This window comes from Ornithorhynchus anatinus, chromosome 13, assembly GCF_004115215.2.
Source record: "Ornithorhynchus anatinus isolate Pmale09 chromosome 13, mOrnAna1.pri.v4, whole genome shotgun sequence".
Classification (NCBI taxonomy): Eukaryota; Metazoa; Chordata; class Mammalia; order Monotremata; family Ornithorhynchidae; genus Ornithorhynchus; species Ornithorhynchus anatinus.
The window spans coordinates 41,932,276-41,956,182 of record NC_041740.1 but is presented as its reverse complement, the minus strand read 5'-3'; the positions used below and the strand labels follow the sequence as shown (position 1 = coordinate 41,956,182).

The 23,907-nt window shown below is 55.2% G+C and overlaps 1 protein-coding gene across 3 annotated transcripts in view; it reads left to right on the top strand.

Moving 5' to 3' along the window:
- Positions 1-277: 277 nt before the first annotated feature.
- The window catches only part of SLC12A6 (solute carrier family 12 member 6), a 38,940-nt gene continuing 15,310 nt past the window's right edge, over positions 278-23,907 (top strand). Inside the window, exons 1-3 of one of the 3 annotated variants that reach the window (XM_029078446.2) lie at positions 278-611; positions 19,693-19,737; positions 23,235-23,329. In XM_029078446.2, the coding sequence (XP_028934279.1) occupies positions 341-611; positions 19,693-19,737; positions 23,235-23,329 (411 nt within the window). In that variant the 5' untranslated portion in view covers positions 278-340. The remainder of the gene's footprint in view (positions 612-19,692; positions 19,738-23,234; positions 23,330-23,907) is intronic. The other 2 variants (XM_029078447.2, XM_029078448.2) reach the window with 2 other exon arrangements.

Sequence of the window (23,907 nt, the reverse complement as noted above, 5' to 3'; positions counted from 1 at the left end):
CCAGGACCGGGCGCCGTGGGTGTGAGGGGCGGCGCGCGCGGGCCCGGAGGCTCCCCCTCGTCCCTCCGGCTTGCAGGCGGGATGCCCGCAGCCCTCCCCGGTCGGAGCCCACGGGAGCGGCGGCGCATCCTGCGGGGGTCGGCGGCCGGCCCTCCGCCCCTCCGCCCCCCGCGGCCTTGAGCCGTGCGGGGGAGCGGGGCCGCGGGCTTCCCCGGGCGGCCCGCCATGGCCGAGCCCCGCCGCCCTGGAAGCGGGGCGCGGCGCTAAGCGCCCCCGGGCAGCGCTGCGGGCCGAAGCGCTCGGGGCGGGGCGGCCGCCTTCCCTGCCCCCCCCGCCCCCCATGCATCCTCCGGAAAGCACCGCCAAGATGGCTTCGGTGCGCTTCATGGTGACCCCGACGAAGATCGACGACATCCCGGGGCTGTCGGACACCAGCCCGGACCTCAGCTCCCGCTCCAGCTCCCGGGTCCGCTTCAGCTCCCGGGAGAGCGTCCCCGAGACCACCCGGAGCGAGCCCGCCAGCGACCTGTCCGGGGCCACCACCTCGCTGGCCACCATAGCCATGGACGCGGCCAGCGACCGGACCTCCAACCCCAGGGACGCCAACGAGGGTAAGTGCGGGGGGCCGGCCGGAGCCCGGAGGGGGGGCTCGGGGGACCTCTCCCCCTCCAGGAGCCACGGCCGGGGTCCCCTTCCACCCCCTTCCACGGCCGACCGGTGCTGTCTACAGCGTGCCTAAGCACAACCCTGCCCTAAGCGCTCTGGAGGATATAATCGTCATGTTGGTATTTGCGCTCACTCTGTGCGGAGCCCCGATCTAAGCGCGGGGGGACATACGGGGTCATCGGGTTGCCCCCCGTGGGCTTCATCCCCATTTGCCAAACGAGGTGACCGAGGCACCGAGAAGGGAAGCGACTTGCCCACAGTCCCACAGCGGACAGGGGGCGGAGCCGGGATTCGAACCCATGACCTCCGACTCCCAAGCCCGGGCGCTTTCCACCCAGCCACTCTGGGGTAAAACAGACCCCCGTCCTGTTCCTCACCCCACCCTCCTTTCCCCTCTCTGTCTCTCCCTCCCTGAGAAACTAAAATTACCCGTCTGCCTTCCCCGGGGGGTTGTGACAAGGTAACCAGCTCTTAACTAAATTCGTATTTTGCCCAAAGAGGAAAGACTCTGGGGTGAAAACTTCTGCTTCGAAGCTTGGATCCACAGCCAGCCAAGTTGAAAGCCCGTTGGGAGATGGACCGATTCTGATATCTTGGACTTGTCTGGACCTCTCCTCCAAAGAGTTGCCCTCTTTTAATCATCCCTCACCTCAGAGCCCCTGTAATATAGGCAGGAGCGAGAAGGCGAACTCCTGTTCCAGAAGCGGAGAGACATCTAGGAGACACTTGCCAAGAGTCATCGTAACAGCAGCATCATTTATTGAGCATCCATTTGGTGTCATGCATTCACTGTACTAGGGGCTTAGGAAAAAGAAAACGTTCCCTGCCCAGGAGGAGATTGCACTCCAGTGGAGGAGACAGACGTAAAAAAGAGAACCCCTCACACTAGCCAGAGCCTGAGGAAGGTAGTCCTTTCATTCATTCAGTAATATTTATCGAGTACTTACTAGGTGCTGCCTGCCCTGTGTAGTGTTTTCCTGGTGCAGTAAGTTTTAACTTCCTGGTGATGGGTGTTTTCTCTAGGTTTCCTAAAGATAGTAAATCTTGATTGCTCAGCCGTGTCCCGTTGTTGTTTAATCCTTGATCCCTGCTGCCACCCAAGTAGGAGGCACAAACTTCTGTTCTTGGGAGCCGGATCTTACCACTTTCCGGTGTCAGGAAATGCCGGTACCCCGAACTGAGGGTGCGGAAAACCAGAATGCTTTTAGTTCCCTAATTTTTGTTATTGGTCTGCACAACGCTAAGGTGGGATGGCTCCGTACCGGGGTTCCCTTCTCCTTGTCTGCTCAACCTGACTTCAGTGGGGAGGTGCAGCTGGCCTGTGGGTGTGAATGCTTTGGAACTGCTGGGTGAAAACTTGGACACTAGTGACCTCTTACCGTGTTGGAAACTGGTTACAGCTGGGAACCAGTAAACCATCTCTTATTCTCCATGGACACCTGTCTCTTCCCGCTGCAACTTTCCTGGGTGGGTGGGTTGGGTGGGTGTGTGTGTGTTTTTGGTTTTTTTTTAATTTTTAGTTTATGGTACTTGTTAAGCACTTACTATGTGCCAGGCACTGTACTAAGTACCGGGGGAGATACAAACTAATCAGTTTGGTTACAATCCACGCCCCACATGGGACTCACGGTCATAATCCCCATTTTACAGATAAGGTAACTCTGGCACAGAGAAGTTAAGTGACTTGCCCAAGGTCACACAGCAGGCAAGCGGTGGATCTGGGATTAGAATCCAGGTCCTTCTGCCTCTCAGGTCCATGCGCTATCCAGTAGGCCGTGCAGCTTCTCATTTTCTAATGTGTCTTTTGTCTGTCTCGTGTAACCTCCTGGGCTTGGGCCAAGAATAGCCCAGTATCGGTGTTCAATATTCAGGCCAGGTCTTGGTAACAGTAGAAGGCAGTCGTGGGCTGTACCGTGCTACTGGGCATGGAGTTACACCGATATCCACACTTCAGCTGCATAATAAAGACAGGCTGTCTACTAGGGAGGCAGTATGGCCTAGGAGAAGGAGCCCGGGGCTCAGAGTCCCATTTCTGCCCCTGGCCTGCTGTGGGACCTCGGGCAAGTCAAGCTCTCTGGGCCCCAGTTTTCTCATTGGTAAAATGGGAAAGGGATGCCTGCTCTCCCTCCCTCTCAGAGAAGGACCAAGCCTGGCCTCAATAAATCAGTGGAGTTTGAGCACTTACTGTAAGTAGACCACTATACTAAGCACTTGGGAGAGTAAATACAGTGGTAGATAATCCCTGCCCTCAAAAAGTTTACAACCTAATGGAGGAGATGAACAATAGAATAAGTGACAGGAAGGGGAAACAACAGAGTATATGTACTTAAGTTCTCTGGGGATGGATCTGGGGTGAATATTAAAATGCCGGATAGTGTGAATGCAAGTGTATCGGCGATGCAGAAGAGAGACTTGGGTAGAGAGATGAAAGGTTAGTCAGGGAAGGCTTCCTGGAGGAGATGTGTAGGTCTTTTAGAAGGGGAGAGTGGGGATCTTGCCGATATGCAGGAGGATGGAAGGCATGATCAAGGAGTATCTTGGCCTGGTTACCTTGTTTTGACCCCAGAGTTTAGCACAGAGTAAGTGCTTTTATATGCACCCCAACTAAGATAAAACAACACTAATTTATTTTTAATCATTCGAACGTGGCATCTTATCCGGCCTTCAGATTTCGGAAGAGTCCAGTGGACTGTTCTGGGAGGAGAAATTTGGGAAGGACCTCCAAGTGCCGGGGAGTATCGGGAGGGGGGAGCTGGGTTGGGAGAAGGGGTTAAATCCTCCTCAGCCCCATGAGGATGCCTCAGAACCCCAACTGGTGGTTAGTTTGAAAATTCAAAGGGCCAAGTCAAAGGTGCTCACAGTGGAAGCAGAGTGGGTCTTTGTCGTGGTTCCCCTTCCCTCCCCGGAGCTCCTCCCCATCTCAAATTCACTCCGCCTCTGGCTCAGATCCCTCCCCTCACGGGGCCACATTTGAGACCTAGGACTTCCATTAAACACTGCTTCGTGCCCCTCAGGCTGGGGCTGGGTGAAGGCCTGAGCGGCCTACCGCAGGCTTGTTTCCCCCCCACCCCCGACCCAACAATCCCCATCACCCGCCAGAGAGATTCTTAGGTTGCTTTATGGGCGGCTTTCTCACTTAGAGCAGCTGACTAGCCTGTGATTGGGCGGAAGCCCGCCTTAGGATCCCGAGGCTTGACGTAGAAAGCATTCTGATTGTCTCCCTCACTCCCTCCACCCTTGCCCCAAACCGGGATCTGGGCCGGGCCCGCCGCACCATCAGGGCTGCGGTGGGGTCCTGGCTCACTCTTCGCTTCCACACTAGATCGGAAGGGGAAGGGCCGCATAATGAGACCAAGGGAAGATAATGTGAGCCTGAAATTCCGAAAGCGTTTTGGGATTTCAGAAGGGAAGTTTTTGGAGTGGTATTTTTAGGGACACCTTGAGCAGCCTCAAGAACAGGAGGTAACATCTCTTTGAAGTTGAATCACCCTGTTTGCCTTCTGGCCTTGGCATGGAGCAGTTCTGTGTCAACAATTGCCCTTTGGATTTAGGGAGATCTCTCTATATTAAAAGACTAACTCCCAGGGGCTAGGAAGGGGAAGAATGCCTTACCTGCAATATTTATTTTTCCCATCAGAAAGGCTGGGGCAACTCGGCCCTGATTTTCACCTTTCCCTTTGGGAAAACCACAGCTAGAAATCCTAGCAGGGTTTTCCACGTGCAAAGACCATCTTGTTGGATATGTTTGCGTGATTGGATAAGGAGGTCACAGTTCAGGGGGCCCAACAAGGCAATGTGCATTTTGGTTTAGTCCAGCTGGTTTCTCACTCCATCCCCCAGGCCCATCTTGGTTGTTCCCCCTTTCTGGGAATTGATTGGCCAACCGTGGAACTCCCTGGCACTCTGGCTCCCGTTTGGCTCCCTCCTTCCAAATCATCTGCTCTGCCTTTTTCCACTAATGAGGATTTTCAAAATGATCAGGTCAGGAAATTCCTAACATGAAAGTACCATTCCTGAATTGGGCTAGTGGTCTATCCAGGATTCTGGCTCTGACCTCAGGTCACTTGGTAGAGCCATGTGCTGGTGGTCCTCCTGGACACCACCCTCATGGTTAGGGAGGGACCAACCAACACCCCCTGACTCTCCCCCAGGGACCCGGCACTGACCATTCAACACCCTTACCTCCAACACCCCTACCTCCAACACCCCTAACTCCTCTGTCCAACCCTGGTATGCACAATTGCAGATTTGTTTAAGGTGCTTCTTGGCCTTGCTATTGGAATACAAAAGTGAAATCAAGGTGACTATGCATTATGTAGGAACAAACCACAAAAATTTGATTACAACAGGAAAAGGACTGTTTTCTTGATTCTCCTGAATTTGGAAGGTCAGTCGTAGGGGTTGTGGGGAGTAGGGATACTGCAAAACTAGATGAACCTTCCCCACCCCTTTCTTGTGTACAACTCCACCCCATTGGCCCATGAAGACCCAAGGGCCTGAATCTTAACGTCCTTCCCTTCCAGGCTGCCGGGAGTCTTGTCGAATACTCCAGGTGGGCCTGGGGTGTCGTGGAATTCAGGTCCCACGTCCTTAGAAGGCTTTGTCGAGTTGGAGATTGTGTAAATGTCAACCAGTCTCGAATCTCGCTATGGTTGGTCTGCTCTGCAGGCTGGATCCCTAGCCATTGTTCCTGGGAGACACCAGTTCCAATCTGCAGGCCAGTCCTGGTCACTGTGGTAGCTGAAAACTGAGAGGTGGACATCAGGCTTGGGTGGTGTGCGGTCACGGGTGCCGTGTCCATTGCCTAGCCTGCTGACCACAGTTCCGGCTCTCACTAGCCTAGAGTGCAGCTGCCTCATGACCTTAGCTGTCACAATCAGTCATCCTGGGAAATTATCATGCATTGTACTGGGCGGGCCGAGTAGCTGCGCGTCAAACCGAAGGAAGCTCTCTGAAAACTGGCGTTCTGGAGAGAGAAATTTACCAGCCGTTCTGGATTGCGTCTTTTGTGTTTCCCCTCCCACTCTCCCTCTCCTTTGAAGAAATACAGCGTGTCCTTGATTTTGAGTGTGTTTCCTAATCTTTGACACTTTATTTGCCACAAACTGACCTGTTTCTGTGTTCATTTCCCTTCTGTTTTGTGCAGCAAATATTTTGTAATGGGGAAACCAGGCGGAGGAAATGGGCGGGGTGGGGAAGAGGGAAAGGGGAATGGGGTGGGGGGGTGGGCAAGAGGGGTTAATTTGTCCCTTTCCTTTTCCCTTTCCCCAGCTGCGTTGACTAGCAGCTGGAGGCTCTGCTAAGCTGCGCCCCAGGCTTTGCAGCTGTGGGACCACCAGCGAGCAGTGGGGCAGTTTGGGGGATGCTCCTCATGTTGTTGAAAACGGGGCTTCGGTGCACTGTCCAAGAACATAGCTGAGATGCTCCAGTGGGCCAGCCCGGTGGTCCGGCCCAGGATCCTGTCTCCAAAGGCAGGAGACGGGGAGACAGGTCTCCAGAGGAGGTTTGGAGGGAGCAGGAGCAGGTTGTTCTTATGGTACGGGCACCTATTTTCCCTTCAGAGTCCCTCCAGCCCTTCCAGAGTCTTCCAATGACTCCAGCTTTGCCTTTTAGGAGTCCATTCTGGACTTAGCATTATCATCATCATCATCATCATCATTATTGTTATACTTGTTAAGCATTTATTATGTGCCAGGCACTGTACGTACCACTGGGGTAGATGCAGTGACTTCTCATCCTTGAGTTTACCCCAACACCAACATGCTCGTCTAGCTCTGGGGTTTGGGTGGAGGTGCTCCTGGGCCTCCAGGTAAGGCTGTGCCCACTCTCTTGCCGAATACCGAGATCAGCTCCTCCAGCCTCCCGTGCCCTGCCGCTTCCAACATCAGCAGGGATGCCCGAGCTGCCTCGTCCATTCCGCATCGCCCGTCGTGGTTCAGAGGTGGGCCAAGCGGGTCTCGAGACAGGGGCTGCACTTCCCCACCGTCCCCGGTCCCACTCTCCCTCCGGACTCCCCCATTGGGCTGGACACACACCCTTGGCTTTGTTTGAACTGCTTGAGGCCCAACGGACAGGGATGTGTTCAGTGCCCAGGTTTGAATTGCTGACATGAACAGCCTGTGATGCCCTAGTCCCAGGCCAAGACTCAGCCTTCCTCCAGCTCAGGGGAGAGTTGGGGCAAGGGCCTAGTGGTGACAGCACCGCTGTCTCCTGCCATCGGTCCCCTGGAGAGAGGAGAGGGAGTGTGGCCTAGTGGAAAGAGTGTGGGCCTTAGCGTCAGAGGACCTGGGTTCTAAGTCTGCTCCACCACTTGCCTGCTGTGTAACCTTGGGCAAATCACCTCACTCTCTGTGCCCCAGTTTCCTCATCTGTAAAATGGGGATTCAGTGTGCCTGTAGTCTCTCCTTCTTAGACTGTGAGCCCAGTGTGAGACAGGGACTGTGTCTGATCTGATTATCTTCTCTCTACCCAACACTCAGTACAGTGCTTGGCACATAGTAAGCGCTTAACAAACGCCGCAGTTATCGTTATTATTAGCACTGACCAAATTTCCCTGCCGGCCTCCTCAGCAAGGGTCTTGTCCACCCGGGATCCTCCCCAGGCCCAGCCCCCAGATTGGGTGGCCCCAGCAGCTGCTCCGGCCTAGCAGCTGCCCCGGCCTTACCGCCCCTCAGAACTGCAGGCCCATTTACTGATCTGAGCCCCGTTCGCTTTCTAAGTTCTCAGGGATCCAGCTTTCCTAAGGGGTTTAAGTTAAGCAAGTATCATCTGCAGGAAGTACTCCCAAGCAGTAAGTGTCGCGTCATTAAAATCTCACTCCTTGTCATTGTGGCTTATTCCAACTTATTCCTCAGCCATTTGTGCTCTCTTCTGGGATGATGACTCTGAGGCTTTCTCCTTTACCATTTCATCAGGAAACAAGTCTTTTCTCACTTGGCATTTCTTGCACGTGACTAGCCATCATTGGCTTCCTGGGAAGATGTAGCGTCCCCTTCCCGCCCTCCCGTACCCCAGAGAACTGGCAGGATAGTACTGGGGCCGGCAGCCCTTTCTCCTCCTCCTCCTCCTCCTCCACAGCTCAAAGCCCCACATTGGGGATAGAGCGCAAGGGGAAGGAAGGGATGGGTGCGGCCAGACAGCCGGGTTGGCCTTGTTTGAGCCGGGGAGCCTTTCGGCTGCTCCTTGACCTTGCCGTTGCGATAGCTACCCTGAATAAAAAAAAAAAAAATCCAAATTTTAAATCTGGATCAAGTTTGTGAAGTCAAAGAGTTTAATAATAATATATGTTCACCTCTAGGGTGGTGCTAAAATCTCAGGATGATCCCATACATGCGATCCTCCGGTGTCGGGCGTGTGCACTCAGAGACACACACATACCCACACACCCCCGGATCACATCCCATCATGGATCCGATGCTTTTCGTAATGGCTAGTGAGGAAGCTGGTGGTGTTAGCGGCCGCCAGGGCCCCTCTTCCCAGGGGAGTCCAAGCTGTTCAGCCTCCTTCTTTAGTGGTTGGGGAGGGCACGCCGTACCCTGTGCACGCAAACACACGCACGCACGTACATACCTGTGTTCCTCTCCCCATCCCGTAGCCCTACCGACCACAGGGTGGAGCGACAAGTGATGAAAGAGCTAGCCACTTCTGAACTGATGTTTGCTTTTCAAAAAGAAAAGGAACATCTCTGGGGGAGTGTGGGTCAAGGCCTTGAGAAAGTACGAGAGCCGGGGCAAGCGAATGTTTTTTTGGAGGCAAGTCTGCTCGGCGCGGAAGGATACTGGTGGTGCTGAGCCCACCTACTGCCGTTCCCTATAATCTGCGGCAGCTTCATTGCTACCTGGACACATGGAGATGGATTGTGTATTGCCGACCCTGGGAGTTCCGGGGAGGCTCCTGCCTGAGCGTTCCCTCCGGATAGAAGATCTCTCTCTGTGGAGCGGGGAGCTTTTTGGCCTGGGAACTTTATCCCAACGGTCTCATGATCCAAAATAAATCCAGCTTATCCCACTCGCTGCTTTGTTCTTCGCTCTAATAGGCACTGGGGAGGCTGGAGTGTTTTCAGTCAGTCGGGCATTTACTGGGTATGCAGGACTCGTGCTGAGGGCTTCAGAGACTAGTAGTAGGGTGATGTACTAGGCCTTTGGGAAGTACAGGATAACAAGGTGACAGACAAAAATATTTACAACTAGAGTAGTTACGGTGAACTAAAAATATACAGTTGACAGTTGTATTGAGCGTTTCTTGTGTGCAGAGGACTGTATTAAGCACTTGGGAGAGTACAATACAACCGAATTGGTAGACCCGTTCCCTCCCCAAGAGTTTAAAGTAGAGAGGATTGAATGAACGTGTATGTAAGAGTGCTGAGGGTGGGTATGTTTGCGTGTGCCCTTCCCTCACCCCTTCTTCCCAATCAGTCCCGTGGGGCAAAGAACTTCCCAAAAAGGGGTCCCAGGCCTGACCCGCCCGGATCCTGCCCCTCCTTTGTTCCATCTGGGTGGCAGGGCCTTCCTGTGCCCTCTGGAAGCCAGTCCAGCTTGGGGGTAGACCCTGCCCCACAAAGCATCTTCCTTGTACCCTCCAGAGAAATGGGGCACCCTTACTAAGACCCAGCCCCCGGCAAAAAGCAGGTCACAGATCTGAGGGCACGGCCAGTACCCCGACTTCTCCGGAAACGGAATAGCCGGTGAAACCGGCCAGGAGTCCGGCTTGACCGGGCCGAGGGTCCCGGTCAGGGGAGTCATTCCCAGGCCCCAGGGCAAGCGGGGCTGCCTCCTGCCAGGCCTTTCCCTGACCCGGGCTCCCGTCGGCTCGGTGCCCCGGTGCCCGGGCAGGGAAAGGCGGTGCTCCCCGCAGGCCCGAGCCCGCCCCCTGCCAAGTGAGCAGGGGCCAAAGGGTGCGGGGGGCGGAGGCTGCAGGATCCCGGCTGTGGCCCGCGCCCGGACGGTGGCGAGGCCGCGAGCACCTGTGGGCGCGGTCGGGCAGGACGGGGCGGGACCGGACCGGACCGATCACCCGCGGCTGAGGCCGGGTCACGTGGCCCGGGGGCGGCCCCAAGCCGCGCCCCATCCGCCCCGGGACACAACCTTCCCGCAGCCAGGCGGGCATGGGCACGGGATGCCCCACTTCACCGTGACCCGGGTGGAGGACGCGGAGGGGCCGCGAGCCGCCCCCGGGAGCCCGGAGGAGGAGGAGAAGGAGCCGCCCCCGCAGCCCCCGACGCCACGGGACGCCGACCAGGGGCCCGGCCGGGCGGGAGCCGGAGCAAGGAGTCCGGGACCTTGGGGACCAGGTGAGCCCCCGCCGGGGGCCGAGGGGCCCGGCCGACCGTCTCGGCCCCCGGAGCGGATTTGAGGGAGGGTCTAGGGACCGGTGCCAGAGGAGGGACGGAGCCGCAGCAGCAGCAGGAGCAGCCGGGGCCCCTGGACTTTACCCCGCTACCCACTCCCGGCCGGGCGCTGCCTTTTCCAGGGAGAAGGAAGAGAGGAAACGTCTCTGGGGAAAGGGCTTTTCAAGGCCGTTGATGAAGCGACAGACTAGTTGCGGAGGCGGGCGGAGGCCCGCGTGCGGTTGCGGGAGGTGGATCGGTACCGTTGGGGGAGAGCATCACTTGGGATCTTTACTTAGCGGGACGGCTGTTAGAGTCGATCGCCCGCCGCCGCCTGACTTCCGCCCTCCGCCGGAGAAACAACCCACCCGGGATGGAGTCTCCCGCCGGGAATCCCCCGTGATCCTTGCCCCTGAGGCTTGAGGGCCGAAAACCCGGGTGGAGGATTGATCGTAATTGCTGGTGGTTTGCGTGGTAGTACTCGCCCTCTCTGGCCCTTGCCCAAGGTATTTCCTCCCACCCCCCCAACCACCCACCACGTCCCCCCACCCCGGGCCAAGCAGCCTCAGCTGAATGCTGCCCCAATTTAGTTCCTGACTGATTTGTCAAAGTTCTGCTCTGTTTCCGAATACTGCACTCTTGGAAGTGATGATGATGATGAATTTTACAAGCGTTAAAAGTATCCATCCGTCTCCAGACTGCCCCAGACCCTGTAGCTCAGGCAGCAGCACTCCCCAAGGTTGTCTCTGACGTTATAGCTCGGACAGTAACAACCTCTCCCCGAGGACGTCTCTGACCCTGTAGCTCACGCCCATCCCCGAACGTTTCTCCTGGGAGAGAAGACATTTCGTCTCTGTGGCTTTCCCCAGGCCCCAGCTCTTCTGGGTTGGGCCTAGTGGGCTGGTGGGAGCGTTCTGCCCTTGGGCTTGCTTTCTGAAGCATGGAGTTCCCTGCTTTCTGTGCCTCCCCTATAGGCGGGCACTGCGAGACCCTTCTCAGCCAAATTGGGGCAAGGAGGCAGGACCCCGTCCCCGGGTTCCCAGGGGGAGCATATCTGCTCCTCGGGCCACGGTTGGAGAAGAGAGTGAGGTAGGAGCATCGGTCGGGTACCCCCCTTCCCCTCCTATTGACTGCCCCTCCACCAGTTGAAGACCCCGAATCCCAAGTGGCCAGAGTTCCTGGGGAGCCATAACTGGCTTGGCCTGGAACCTGATTCTCTGGTATTTCATCTCAGAGCAAACCGGCAGCCTCGTTTCTTAAGGGAGATTTCCTCCACCCGACCGTCCGTTCTTTTGCCTGTCTGTCTGTGCTTGTGTGTCTAGGAGCGCAAACCGGCTCAGCCACTTGCTAGCCCGCCCTTGGATTTTTAACTCTCTGGAGTGGTGTTTCCCATTGCTCTGTGGCTGACTGTTTTCTCTGTTCTTCTGTGTTTGGAAAACCCCACACCCCTTGGGCTTTTTCTTTCCTGGGTGTGGACTCAGGTACCTAGAATTGGTGCCTCAGCATGGGATCCTTGTTTGGGGAGGGGCTGATGGTGGGGCTGTGCTGCCTCCCCTTCCAGGCCCAGACAGGCCCGACCGCTTACTTGAGCTGGTGGCCCGCCGGGGCACACCTAAGGTGGGCCGCCAGAGGCCATCTGCCCCCACCCCCGGCCCTCCTCTGCCCCGGGGTCCTCCTTGGACCCTGCTGCGGAGGCGGCTGTTTTCCGGGGCTGCTGTATCCATTGGGCCAAGAAGGTGGCGGCCCAGGTGGCCTTCAACTGTTGGCCTTGACTTCTTTCAGCCAGCCTCCCTCCCTTTTCCTATTTAAAGCTGGGCCCTGGGGCTCTCCCTGCTCCTAGCTTTGGGGCCCACCAAGCACAGAAGCATCAGGTCCGGCATTTCCAGAGGTTTGGGGGCTCAGGACCTGCTGTGAGTCACTCTGACGGATGACAGGAGACAATACGAGTGCATTTTTTGGACCAAGCCCCTCTAGCCCCTTGTAGGCTGCTGAGACTATAGTACAAGGGGGAGTAATTTCCCCAGCCGACTTTACTGGGAAGCCTTTGGAGAGAGCCAGAATATGAACCAGACTGTGTGTTTCCCGAATCTCCCTTTTGTTTTGTTTTAGGTAAGCCATGCTTTCCTGTTACTGCCATCTAGGAGTCCCTCTCAAGGTCAATTTAGCTCCTGACTGATCTGTCAAAGTTCTGCACTGTTTCCGAATACTGCACTCTTGGAAGTGATGATGATGAATTTTACAAGCGTTAAAAGTATTCATCCGTCTCCAGATTGCCCCAGACCCTTCAGAAATTGCGCTAGCTCAGAGATGTGACCAAGCCCCGGGCAGTGGACTTTCTGTCCTCGCTTGGTCTGGGGGTGTCATTCAGGCCGGAGGAGTTTTGTGTTTAATTGCTGCTGCTGCTTAAATCAATCAGTAGTCAATTGTTCCCTTAGGAATTGCCCCCAAATTGTTCTTCGCCTCCACCTCCTCAAGTGGTCTGTGGCTTTTAGACCCCCTGCCCACACACCCACCCACCCAAGTTTTCTAGATCCATCTGCAGCCGAGGACCGTGTGGTTTCTGGACATGCCTGGGGCTGGGTGGAGCGTGGCTTCTCCTCCCCCATTGCCAGGTGCGAACCAGCTTGGTCCAGAACTGTGATCCATGCAGCCCACTGTTCTGTCTCTGGCACAGGAACACAGGATGTCTAGAGGACATTGAGATGTTTTCCCCTTTCCATGTGCCTTCCAACACCCGGCCTGGACTGTTCATCCATGACTTTATCCAAACACCCTTGAGCCTTTTGACATTTTTTCCTGTTCCACTGCTGCGGTAATTAAGCCTATGCATTGACCATTGCTGGGATTCTACCCCCTGGGATGGGCAGGGCTTCTGAGACCCCACCGGGTGGGGTGAGGGCTGGTTGGGGCTGGTTTGGTGCGTTGCAGGCCTGTACTTGATCCAGAAACAAGTTGCACAACTTCCCTTCCCAATAAAACGCCCAAGGCAACCCTCCCACCGAGTCGGTCGGCCCCCCAGGAGAAGGAAGGTCCATCCGATCGCAGTTCCTGTAGGCAGCTCCTCCAGACACCCTCACATCCCCTGGCTCGCAATGTCTCCCGCGAGAGATTGTCTGAGAAAAGATCCTAGGGGCCTTGCTGTTCTGGCCGGCTGTGGGAATAGGCCAAGCCACTCAGGGTGATGGCCGTCGGCTTTCTCATGGTTGGGATCCGTCCTGGGGCCAACGTAATGGGTTAGAAATGCAAGGAGAACATTTGCCCACCGAGCTGCCAACGCTGTCTAGGTGGGTTGGCATGTGGAACATCCAGTTCAGGAGGCCAGGTCGTCGGGCGCCTGTTCTTCTTGACCCCAAACTGGGAGGCCTAGGGAGGGTGGTTCCATGCCCAGTGCCCCAGCCTTGGCCAACCCGGCGGAACCATTCTGTCCCCAAGCGTGACTCTTCTTGGACTTCTAATCCCAGAGGGTCACTGCTGGCATGGCCTAACATTTGGTTGGTTGGGGAAGGTGAGCTTGGTTCCTTTCCGTTGCCAGAGGCTTCTGGCACCTTCCCGGCTCTGTCTGGGCCTTGAAGCTGCAATCTGAGCTCGGGTCAGGGTAGTTCCATTGGGTTTGCCAAGGTCGGGGCACTGGGTGTTATCGGGGTTACAGTGGGACTGGCCCCGGTTGGATTTGCAGAGCGATTGGACCGGAACAGTCGAGAGGGCCCATGGGCCCGGCCTCATGTGCAGGCTGCTCCCTGCTGAGCTATGCCGAGTCTCGGGGTGTGTTCTGAGGTGAAGAAGCGAGCGTCAGAAAACTTCAGAAATTGTGCTAGCGCAGAGACGTGACCAAGCCCCTGGCAGTGGACTTTCTGTCCTCGCTTGGTCTGGGAGTGTCATTCAGGCCTGAGGAGTTCTGTGTTTAATTGTTGCTGCTTCTGCTAGTCGCTCCTGGCTCTGGCTTCTTTTAAAACCAGCCCCCGCTTGCCTCAGGAGTTACTTGAGCATCAGAAAATCCAGCTGTGTTTGGCCCTGCCTGCTTGGAAGGTCATTATCACTCAGGCCAGTCCTGGAGCTAAAGCTGAGCTGATCCTGATTCTTTTTTTTTTTTAATGTTATTTTTTTAAGTGCTTACTATGTACCAGGCATTCTACTAAGCGCTGGGTTAGACACAAGATAATCGGGTTAAAATTCTGACCCCGTCCCACCTAGGGCTCCTAGGCTGATTTGCTGCCCAAGGCAGAAGCAAGTCCAGCCTGGACCTTTAGTGCTCAGTTGGGTTTTGCACATGTGGCCTCGGGAGGAAACTCGATCACCCCCGTAATGAGAGGAGACTTCCAGTCCCCCAGAGCACAGCTCTCCCAGCTGGCCGGCTTTAAAGCCTCCCCAAATTTCATTTCCTTCTCCTGGAAGCCCTCCTTCCCCAAGTCAGGTCACGTCCTCCCTACTCCCTCCTTTCGGCATTTGGCACCATAGCCCCCGAGCCTCCCTAGGCCCTTTGGGACATAGTATCGGTGTTAAGTTCTCTACCGTTTAGCCCCGGAGGCCTTCTTTCCGGTCTCTGATTATAACAGAGCCTCCCATCAGTAAATTATTTAGTGTCCGCCCCTCCCTTTGAATTAAAAGCTCCCAGAGGGCAGGAATCCTGTCTCTTACGTCTGCTAAATATAGCTACCAAGTGCTTAGTTCAATAGTAGGAGTAGTGGTCGGACGTACTGAACACCCACCAGGTGCCGTGCACTGCCAGGCTCTGTCTACAGAGAACACTTAATAGTGTGGATCTGTTGAGGCACAAAGGGGAATGTCAGTATGGGAGATGTCCTCTGAGTATCTCCCGGATGTCAGCAGTGAACCTGAGGCAGGAGCATTGGCAGGCCAGATTGTACGTTGCCTGCCACCTTGCCTGCTGGCGTACCAGCTGCCTGGGACGGGTGTGTGCCAGGTGCCAGCCCAGAAAATCGGGCTCATAGTTGGGGAGTGGAGCAGTAAGCCACCGGCCAGCCTTTCTTGGTGTTTGAACCCCATCTGGCCCTCGGCCAGTCAGCAGAATGCTTTGTGGCTGCCGCTCTGACCGGAATGGGCCTTAGCTCGACTCTACCCTCTTCAGTACTTCCGATCCTGGGCAGGAGAGAGCTCGGAAAAGACTCTCAGCTTGCTTTTGCCCTGACTCTGGCATGAGTGGCCCTTGCGGGCCTCTCCTGCATGACAGTGGATGGTGAAGGTGAGATCTGTCCTCATGAATACGTTTGGTCCTGTGGCTTCCCCCCACCCCCCCACGAGAAAGATTGCCTTCAGGGGAGAAAGCGAGCCTAGGAGGGTGCTGGATTGGGAAGTTCTGCCTGGCGGGTGGAGTCATCGAGGAGAAGCAGGCGCTGTTTGTGGCCCAGGAATGTAGGCAAAGGCCGGGTGGCTTTTGTCGGCTGATCGAGAAGCCATTTTGTCTGTGCCTCCTGGGGTGTTTCACTGAAGACTCCTCAGTCACTGGGCAGGGATCACTTCTCCCTCCTCTGCTATCTCCTCCTTGGGTTACCCTGACCTCCCTTCCCCTGTCCTGCCCTGCCCAGCCAAGCCCAGTCCAGCCCTGGCCTGCAGAATAGAGTGACTGTATTAGTGTTGACAATTGGCCAGAACTATTGGCTGATGGCCCATTTTCAAAAAGGCCTTAATTGAGCTCTCCCTGGGCCCCCGGAGTGTCTGTGACCCAGCAGAACAGAATTCTGCCCTCTGGGCCCTCTGCCCAGAGTCCCAGATTGAGTTATGGCTGCAGTTGGCTAATTGGCTCCCATGAAGTGGAGTGGTGAGTCAAGGACGTGCCTCCTGGTTCCGCGAGCACGTTAGTGGTTGTGGGTGTGGAGCCCGGTGACCGCTCCAGCTTCAGACTTCAGAAGGAGAGGGGACCTTTCTGTCCCCTGTCCCCATGGTGACCTACAACTTGGCAGTTTCATTTTCCCAAGTGCACAAATGTACAAATCTGCCCATTTAGATGAGAGAAGCTCAAGTTTTGACTGTCCCCCACCCCCTGACCCCTGGCTTCCATCACCACAGTGGCCCTCCAGAAAGCACATGGGTAGCAGGACTTTTGAGTTGCTGCTGAAGGGAGACGGGCTGATCAGGGCTGGTAGGGGCCCACTGCGGGGTGACTGAGAGCATGACGATGTCATTGGAGCGAACTCTACTCCTTGGAGCCGGAGTGAGGCTCAGAGAGGCTCTGGGACAGTATCAACCATACCAGAGTCCAGGAAAGTGCCAGACCAGACCAGGTAAGACCAGATATAAGATGTGGCACCAAAGCCCATCGTTGAGACTGACTGATTTGGGTCTGGCTCCGTTGTCATCCTTGCCCTCAGCTGGGCAGGAGGGGGACCTCCTGCATGACGACAGGCCTGGCCTGGCCCTGGCAGCTGAAAGGTGGGCTTGACTAGGGCTGGAGTTAGGTGCAGTGCACTCGGGGTCCTATACCTGGGGGCAAGGCTGATGGCTTTAGCCAGGGCATTGACTACTCGGTGGTTGAAGAGGCAACAGCTAAGCCAGTTACCCCCTTGAAGTTTGAGCGGCCCATTTAGGAAAGTGTCGATCCTCCCGTATGAGGAGGGGGCCTAGGAAAGGGGCTCTAAGATCTGCCTACCTCCCCCACAGACGCTGGCTAGAGAGCTGAGACCCTGCCCCCGCCCTCCAGGCGGCTCTCCCATGGGCCTGGGCTGGCAGGGGCGTCCCAGCCTCCCCAACCAAGCTCTCCTACGGACGGGGCCCGTGATCTGAGAACTCGTGGGTCACAACCTATCAGAAACCACGTAGCCACTCCATTGCCCTCACCAGTGAAAATCCCCATTTTTGGACCAAAGGATACCTTTCTTAGTTCTCTGTACATACTTTCCTGTGGCGGAGTGCAGATGGGGTGGTGAGGAGAGGTGTCTGCAGGAGCTGGTGAGGCCTCTGAAGGAAAGGCCCGTCCTAGTCGTCCAGGCTATCTGCCAGGGACAGTTCTGAGCACTACAGTGAAACCCATTTTAGCAGATTCTGGAGGGAAAGAGTCAAAACAAACAACCTAGCGGGAGCAGAACTTGGCTCAAATCTCCTAAAGAGTTGGAGACTAGCAGCTCCTGCCGCCTCTCTGTCTGCTCAGAGCTCCTGCTCGCTTTGCTCTGGTTGCCACCGCCACCTGAACACTCCTGTCCCAGGCTTCTGCGGCTTTTTCACAGGTCTTCAGGCTCTGTCCTTCTGTGAGTCTGGGGCCTGGACCTGGAGGCAGGCTTAGACGGGGTGATTCGGTCCATATCCGAACAAGAACAAAAGGCAAGCCTTTGGGAATCAATGGGCTGGCAGCTGGCCAGGATGGTGCCATCCCTGCACTTGTTGGGGCAACGGTAGCCGGGATAGACATAGAATGGAGCCCTGAGATCCAGGCTGGGGACGGTTCCCGTGGGTTGGACTGCCCACTGGCCAAGCCGCCTGGGCGCCCTTTCCGGGTGGTTCAGCCACCCCGACCTGTCTGCACCGAGCTCTCGGATCCCTGCCATGTCTGCCCAAGGAGCTGAGGGGCTTCACTGCTCATCGCCTCGTTTCCTTGAGGGAGCGATGTGAGTGGTTCAGGTTCTGGAACTGGGACCAGAAGAAAGCAGGAGGTGGCTCTGTGGACTCGGGGGGAACCTGGAGGAGCTGAAAGCTTTGCATCTGTCCCTTTGGTGGCCACGGTTAGCCCTTTTAGCCTGTGATTCCATGTGGGACAAGGACTGGGCCTGGCCCCATTATCTTCTATCTTCCTTGGCGCTTAGCTCAGGGTTTGGCACCCAGTAAGTGCTCAGTCACTGCCGCAATGACGGGGCCATTTGGAACTTAATGGCGAGTTTCTTCCCCACAGGTCCAGAGTCACAAACCTCATTTCCTCTTGCAGCAGCCAAGCAAAAAGAAGGCCTCATCGGGCCTAGAGCCAGCCACAGACCAGAACTTCCGCTCATTCCGCCTCCTGACCAAACTGGGCCTTCTTTCTCTGGCCAGGTGGCGATGCCATGAAAATCAGGGGAGAGGCAAAAGGCTGGAGGCTCTTACTGGGTCTTAAAATTAGCTATAAACCTGCCCCTGGAAAGGGGTGAACGGCATAATGGCCTTATAAATACATCCCCACACATTACCGGCTCATAAACTCTTTTATGGGCCCTCGTGCCCCCCTGCTGCCCAAGGAGGCACAAGTGAATCATATTTCATAAACAAATGATAGTTGTAGTGATAGAAATAATAATACTAGTAGAAGGATGACATAGGAAAACAGAATGGGCTAGGGGCCAGAGGACCTGGCTTCTAATCCCAGCTCAGCCACTTCCCTGCTGTGTGGCCTTGGGGAAGTCACTTCACTTCCCTATGCCTCAGTTTCCTCAACTGCAAAAGGGGGATTAATTACCTGTTCTCCCTCCTGCTTGACTGTGAGCCCCAATATGGGAAAGGGACTGTATCCAGCCTGATTAACTCATAACTACTCCAGCTCGTAGAATGGTGCTGGGCACATAGCGCTTAACAAATACCGTAAAATAGAGAGAATCTGAAATGGATTCTTTTTGTCTGTGGCTATGCAAAGCAATATTGGGATTCTTACCTGTTGGGCCTCTTTGTGGAGTTGTGGTTTTGCCCCCTTGCCCCTCTTGCATCACAGATGAAACGGCTCCAGGGCCAAAAAGGAGCAAGTAGCCAAGTGGCACCCCAAGAAACCTACCCTTGGGTAGCCTAGAGGAGCTGCTTGGGGATTTCAGTTCGCCCTTTTGGTGGGAAGTCCAAACCTAGCCCAGAATGGAGTCAGTGGTGGGCAGGGCAGAGCTAGGGTGGCCGAGGGGCTGTTCTAGACCTCACGCCTAGAGGTGTTTTCTCACTGCTCCAGGTTGTGCATCTCTCTTGCCAAGAGCAAACGAAGGCCCTGAAGGACAAGGCGGAGAGTGAAAACCTGAGGGCTTTATTTCACAGCTCCTGTACCGTTTGGAAAGGTGGAGGATTTTAGAGGAAAGTTTCAAATTATTCATTTTCCCAAGACAAAATGAAAAGATCGATGCCGGTTGTTTTTCGTTTAAATCTCAAAATCCATTTCTAAAATCTAGCACCTCAGAGGCTTGGGCAGTGGAGACGGCAGAGGCAGTGGAGGCAGGCTTAACCGCTCGGACTTTAGACTCCTCGGTCTCAGTTGGAGTTAAAGAGCTGATTTTGTGTGACATTCTGGGAAAGGGAGGGGGTTGCCTCTATTAGTCCTCTTTGGCTCATCTGGAGCCAAACCTTAGGCAGTCTTGAGGCCACGTTGGTCAGCGTGGAGCCGGGGCCCCTCTTTCCAGCCTGAACTGGCCACCCCCCGGGGAGAAAGCCCAGCCCGAGCTTGATTTGCTCTCTGGAGGCTCCCGATTCCTCTGTGTGCACACTACTGACTAGCGGTCCAGTTAACTGATGCACGGATGGATTGACCTCAGTCCCCACCCTGAAGTACAGTGGTTTTAGAGCCAGCTGGGCCTCAGCCCACCAGTTCTAATGAAACTGCCGGGTCCTACCAGATCTGGTCAGGTTCCCGCGGTTCCAGCTTCCTTGTGTTGCCGCTCATTGTCCTTTCTCTTTGTTTTGATCACCACCAGGGTCTGCCGGGCTACTTGTCCCGCATTTGCGGGCCGGTTTGGGGTTGTCTGAGCACCAGCTTGTTTCCTCATTTTCTTTTGCTCATTTGTATTTCCTTTTCTTTTTGGTTATTTGTTTTTCAGACACAAGTCAGCACTCCATCACGGGAGAGCACAGCCAGCTGCTAGGTACAGTATTGCTGAGAGCTCTCTTCCCGGGCTCTCCTCCCGGGATCTTTTCTGGGCTCTGTTCCTGGGCTCTCCTCCCGGGCTTTTTTTCTGGGCCCTCCTCCCATCCTCTCCTCTCATGCACCCTCTGCCTAAACTAACAGGGAGATAGGTGAATATCCCAACCTGTTACCGTGTCATCTTTTTCTTCTATCCTCCTGCCTTATAACATTTCCCCCACTTTTTGTACCGCAACTCAGGGAAATTCCTGGAGGCCCTTTTACAGTTGGCTACCAAATTCATTCTGGCTCCATGTGAATCTAATTTCCTTCTCCTCCTTTTCTTCCCTGGCTTCTTTCCTCCCTTCATTCCTTCTCCCCCATCCCACCATCCCACCACCTCCTCTTCCCCCGCTTCTTTAGTTCCCCCATTCCTACTCTCCTTCCCTCTCTTCTTCCCCCCCTCCCTTTTTCCTTCCTTCCTTCCCATTCCTTCCCATACACTTTCTCCATTCCTTCCCTCTTCTTCCTTTCCCTCTTCATTCCTTCATGGTCTCCAGGTCTCTGGCCAAATGCCACTTCTCTCTGGGAAGGCAGTGGCTGCCCATGTGCCGCTGGCTGCAGGGGAGGAGGCTGACAGGTCAAGTCCTCTCCTCTTCCCCAAAAGCCAGGCTTCTCTTTCACCCAGAGCACTTGAGTTCTTTGGCCTGACACAGAGGAAGTGAGGTGACACTTTGGGCCTGTGCCTCCTCAGCAAAGAAACTAGGTATTATATCTGTGCATGGAAGGGCAAGCCCTCGTGTCCCCTGAGAGCCAGCCTACATGTCCCTGTGGGACTGTAGTCGGCAGGATCCTAGCAAATCTGGGTATCAGCAGCTTTCTTGGTTACTGAGTGGAGAGAACACAGACACCTTTGTCTCCTCTACTCTAAAGGCTTATAGGGTTGCTGGTCGCACCCAGGATATAGACTCTCGGCCCCGGGTTGTTGTCGTGGAGCAACCCTATCCAGGAAGGAAGTCTCTCTTTGGCCCATCTCTGGACCAGTCTTTGACTTGTCTCTGGCTTGTCTCTGGGCCTCTCTGTGTTCCATCTGTGTGCCTGTCTCTATCTCATCTCTGGCCCCATCTTTTTTCTGTCTTTGGGGCCATCTCTACCCTGTCTGTTTTCCGTCTATGGCTTGTCTCTGGCCCCATCTGTGGCTTATCTCTGGGCCCGTTCTTCTGTGTTCCATTTCCGGCTCTTCTCAGGGCTTATCTCTGGCCTGCCCTTATTCTGTCTCCGACTCATCCCTGGCTCCATCTCTCTCTTCCATCTCTGGCTCGTCTCTGGGCCCATCCCTAGCCCTGTTTCTAGACACTCCTCTCTGTTCTGTCTCTGGCCCATCCCTATTTCATCTCTGGCTTGCCTCTGAGCCCCACCTCCAACCCTGTCTCTGGTGCCACCACTGACCCCTTCTTTGGCTTTCTCTAGGCCCTGTCTTTGGCCCGATTCTAAACTTATCTATGTGGTTTGTCTCTGGCCTGGGCGGAAGTGGCGTTAGCATATTGGTCTCCCTGTTGCCATATAAAGGCTGGCTTACGTGATCCCCTTTTCTCCCCTTGCTCCCGATAAACATAGAGTGACATTTGCTTCTTCACTGACCATCTCGGGCGGTGGGTCTCGCCGACCTGAGCTGGCCTTCCCGCAGGGTGATCCTTGCTTCACTGTGGGCCAGATGGTTCAGAGTCCCAGGGCATGAGGGAGAGGGTATGGACAGCTTCAGAATGCAGGACCTGGAATTGTCCGTGCTGCCTTTTGAGGGTCCCAAATGGGAACAAGTATGAGGGGCCTGGACCAGGCTGTGCCCAGAACCTAAAGTCTGGAGCAGCACCCTTGGGGTGGAAGAGGCCCCATCTCAGACAGACTGGGGAGGGTGAGGTTGTGACTGCCCACAGAAAACCCATCCCGTCACCACTCCGCTCCTTCTGCTGAATTGTGTTTGTAACTGAGCTTTCTTTTAGACTGCAGCCAACGGTGGCTTCCTGCCAAGAAGGGACAGACCTTTGTTCCAGATGCCCTTCCCACTGACTCCTCGATCTCCTTCAAAAGTCTCCTTACCAAGCTGGGGAGAAGCACGAGTCACTGGGGGAGGGAAACTGCTGTTGTAGGATCTGGGATCCCGAGCTGGACTGGGCCAGGCCAGGGGACATCTGGCCAGATCGAGGAGCCAGGAACTGGGATTGGCTCTGACTCAGGGTTCCAAGGTTCAGGAAGATCCTTAACCGATTCCTCCTCAGGATAAGTGGCGAAGTACCATGGGAGAGAGCTGGGTGAGAGCTTTAAAGCCAATGGTTAGGAGTTTCTGCTTGATGTGAAGAGGGATGGACAACCTCTGGAGGGTTTTGAGGAGTGGGGAGATGTTTGGGGAATGACATTTTAGAAAAATGATTCAGACGTCGGAGTGAAGGCAGAGCTGGAGAGGGGAGAGACAAGAGGCAGTGAGGTCAGCAAGGAGGCTAATGCAGTAGGGATATACGTAGTGCTTGGACCAGCATGGTGGCTGATTGGATGAAGAGGAAGATGATGATTTTGGAGATGTTGCGGAGTAATAAACGACTGGATTTGGAGCTGGGCTGACTATGCTGGTTGAAAGAGTAAGAGGGGCCGAGGATAATGCCAAGGCGTCAGCCTTGAGAGGCAGTGGGGATAGCAGTGTTGTCACCTGTGATGGGAAAGTCAGGTCGGGGAGAGGGTTTGGGAGGGAGGTTGCTAGGGACTCAGCAGCACCACTCTGAGTGAAGGTTCTAGGCGTCGAGAGGGCCAAACTGCAGCTGGAAGTCAGCCTGGGCTCTTCAAGCTGGATATGGGCTTTATTTTTCTTGGCTGACCTGTCGTCTCAAATCCCATGGTTTGGTGAGCTGCGATAAAGTGTGTGGCTCAGTCTTGGCCAGCCATCCAGGACACTGTGGTGTAAGTGACCATGAGTGAGGTCTCATTGCCACCTCCAGGGTGAGGGTACCTACCTGGCAGAAGGCGGGAAGAGCTGGGGTCCATGGAGGGACCACTGAACTGTCCCCAAGATGGATGACTGGTGCTCAGTTCTCTTCAGGACCTGCTGAGACTCAAGTGGAAGACCCATTCCTGCCTCAGCTCTCTTTCCCTGGGCTATAGCTGGTCACACTGGTGCCAGTGGACAGTTGTTCCCATCCTGGCCACCCTGAAGCTTTCTCCGCCACTCCTCTTTCTTTTCTCCCCTGCTTCCTTCTCCAGTGCCGCCTTCTCCTCTAGGGGCACCTCTGATGCCTCCTCCCCCTTTCTGTCTCTTTCTCCCTTTCTTTCTCTACCTCCTCCCTTTCTCCTTTTCTGCTTCCCTGTCTTCTTCCTCCACCTTTCCTCCATCTCCCTCCTCCTCCTCCTCCTCTCCATCTCCTTCTTCTTCTCTTCCTCCTCTTCCTCCTCCCCCCTCCATCTTTCTCCACCTCCAAGTAAAAACATCCCCCAAAGGTTTTGTCCTCCATTTTTTTCCCCTTTTTTTTTTAGATGAGGGACACAAGAAAGCCCGCAATGCTTATCTCAACAACTCCAGCTACGAGGAGGGGGATGAATACTTTGACCGGAACCTGGCTCTCTTCGAGGTACCATTTAGGAGAAGGCGGAGCAGGGGTGTAAAGGGCAGGGGGCTCTGAGGAACAGCAAGTTGTGGGGCCCTCCCCAGAAGAGGGGAAAGGAACTTTCCATTTTTCCCGACTCTTTCCACCCGACTTAGGAGCCAAGTGGCTCAGAAATGAACAGTGCAGTTAGATCATTTAGTGATAATTAGGCTTGTAGGTTTCCTTAGTAATTAATTATGAATCATAACAAGCAATAAATGTGAATGAAGTGAATTTATGGCCCGTTTAGAGCCAGGGAGAAGAAAGGAGAGCCAAAAGCTCAGGCTCAGGGGAAACCCTCCTGATTTTGCTCAGCCAGAGAAGAGCAGGCTCCACGCCTCCTCCCAGCCACCCAGAATGTCAGACCCAGGCCCCTTTAGGTCATTAAGAGGATCAGACCATCCTTTCTGACCAAGAGAGGCAGCATGGCTGACTGGTCCTGCCTAGGATTAATTTATGCCAATGGGAATAGCCCTGGCATTTCTGGACTCAACTGTCCCAGGCCCCCGCATGTCTGGCCTCGAAGGTTCTGGGCCCTGGAAATTCCCTAGTGTCTTAGCTGT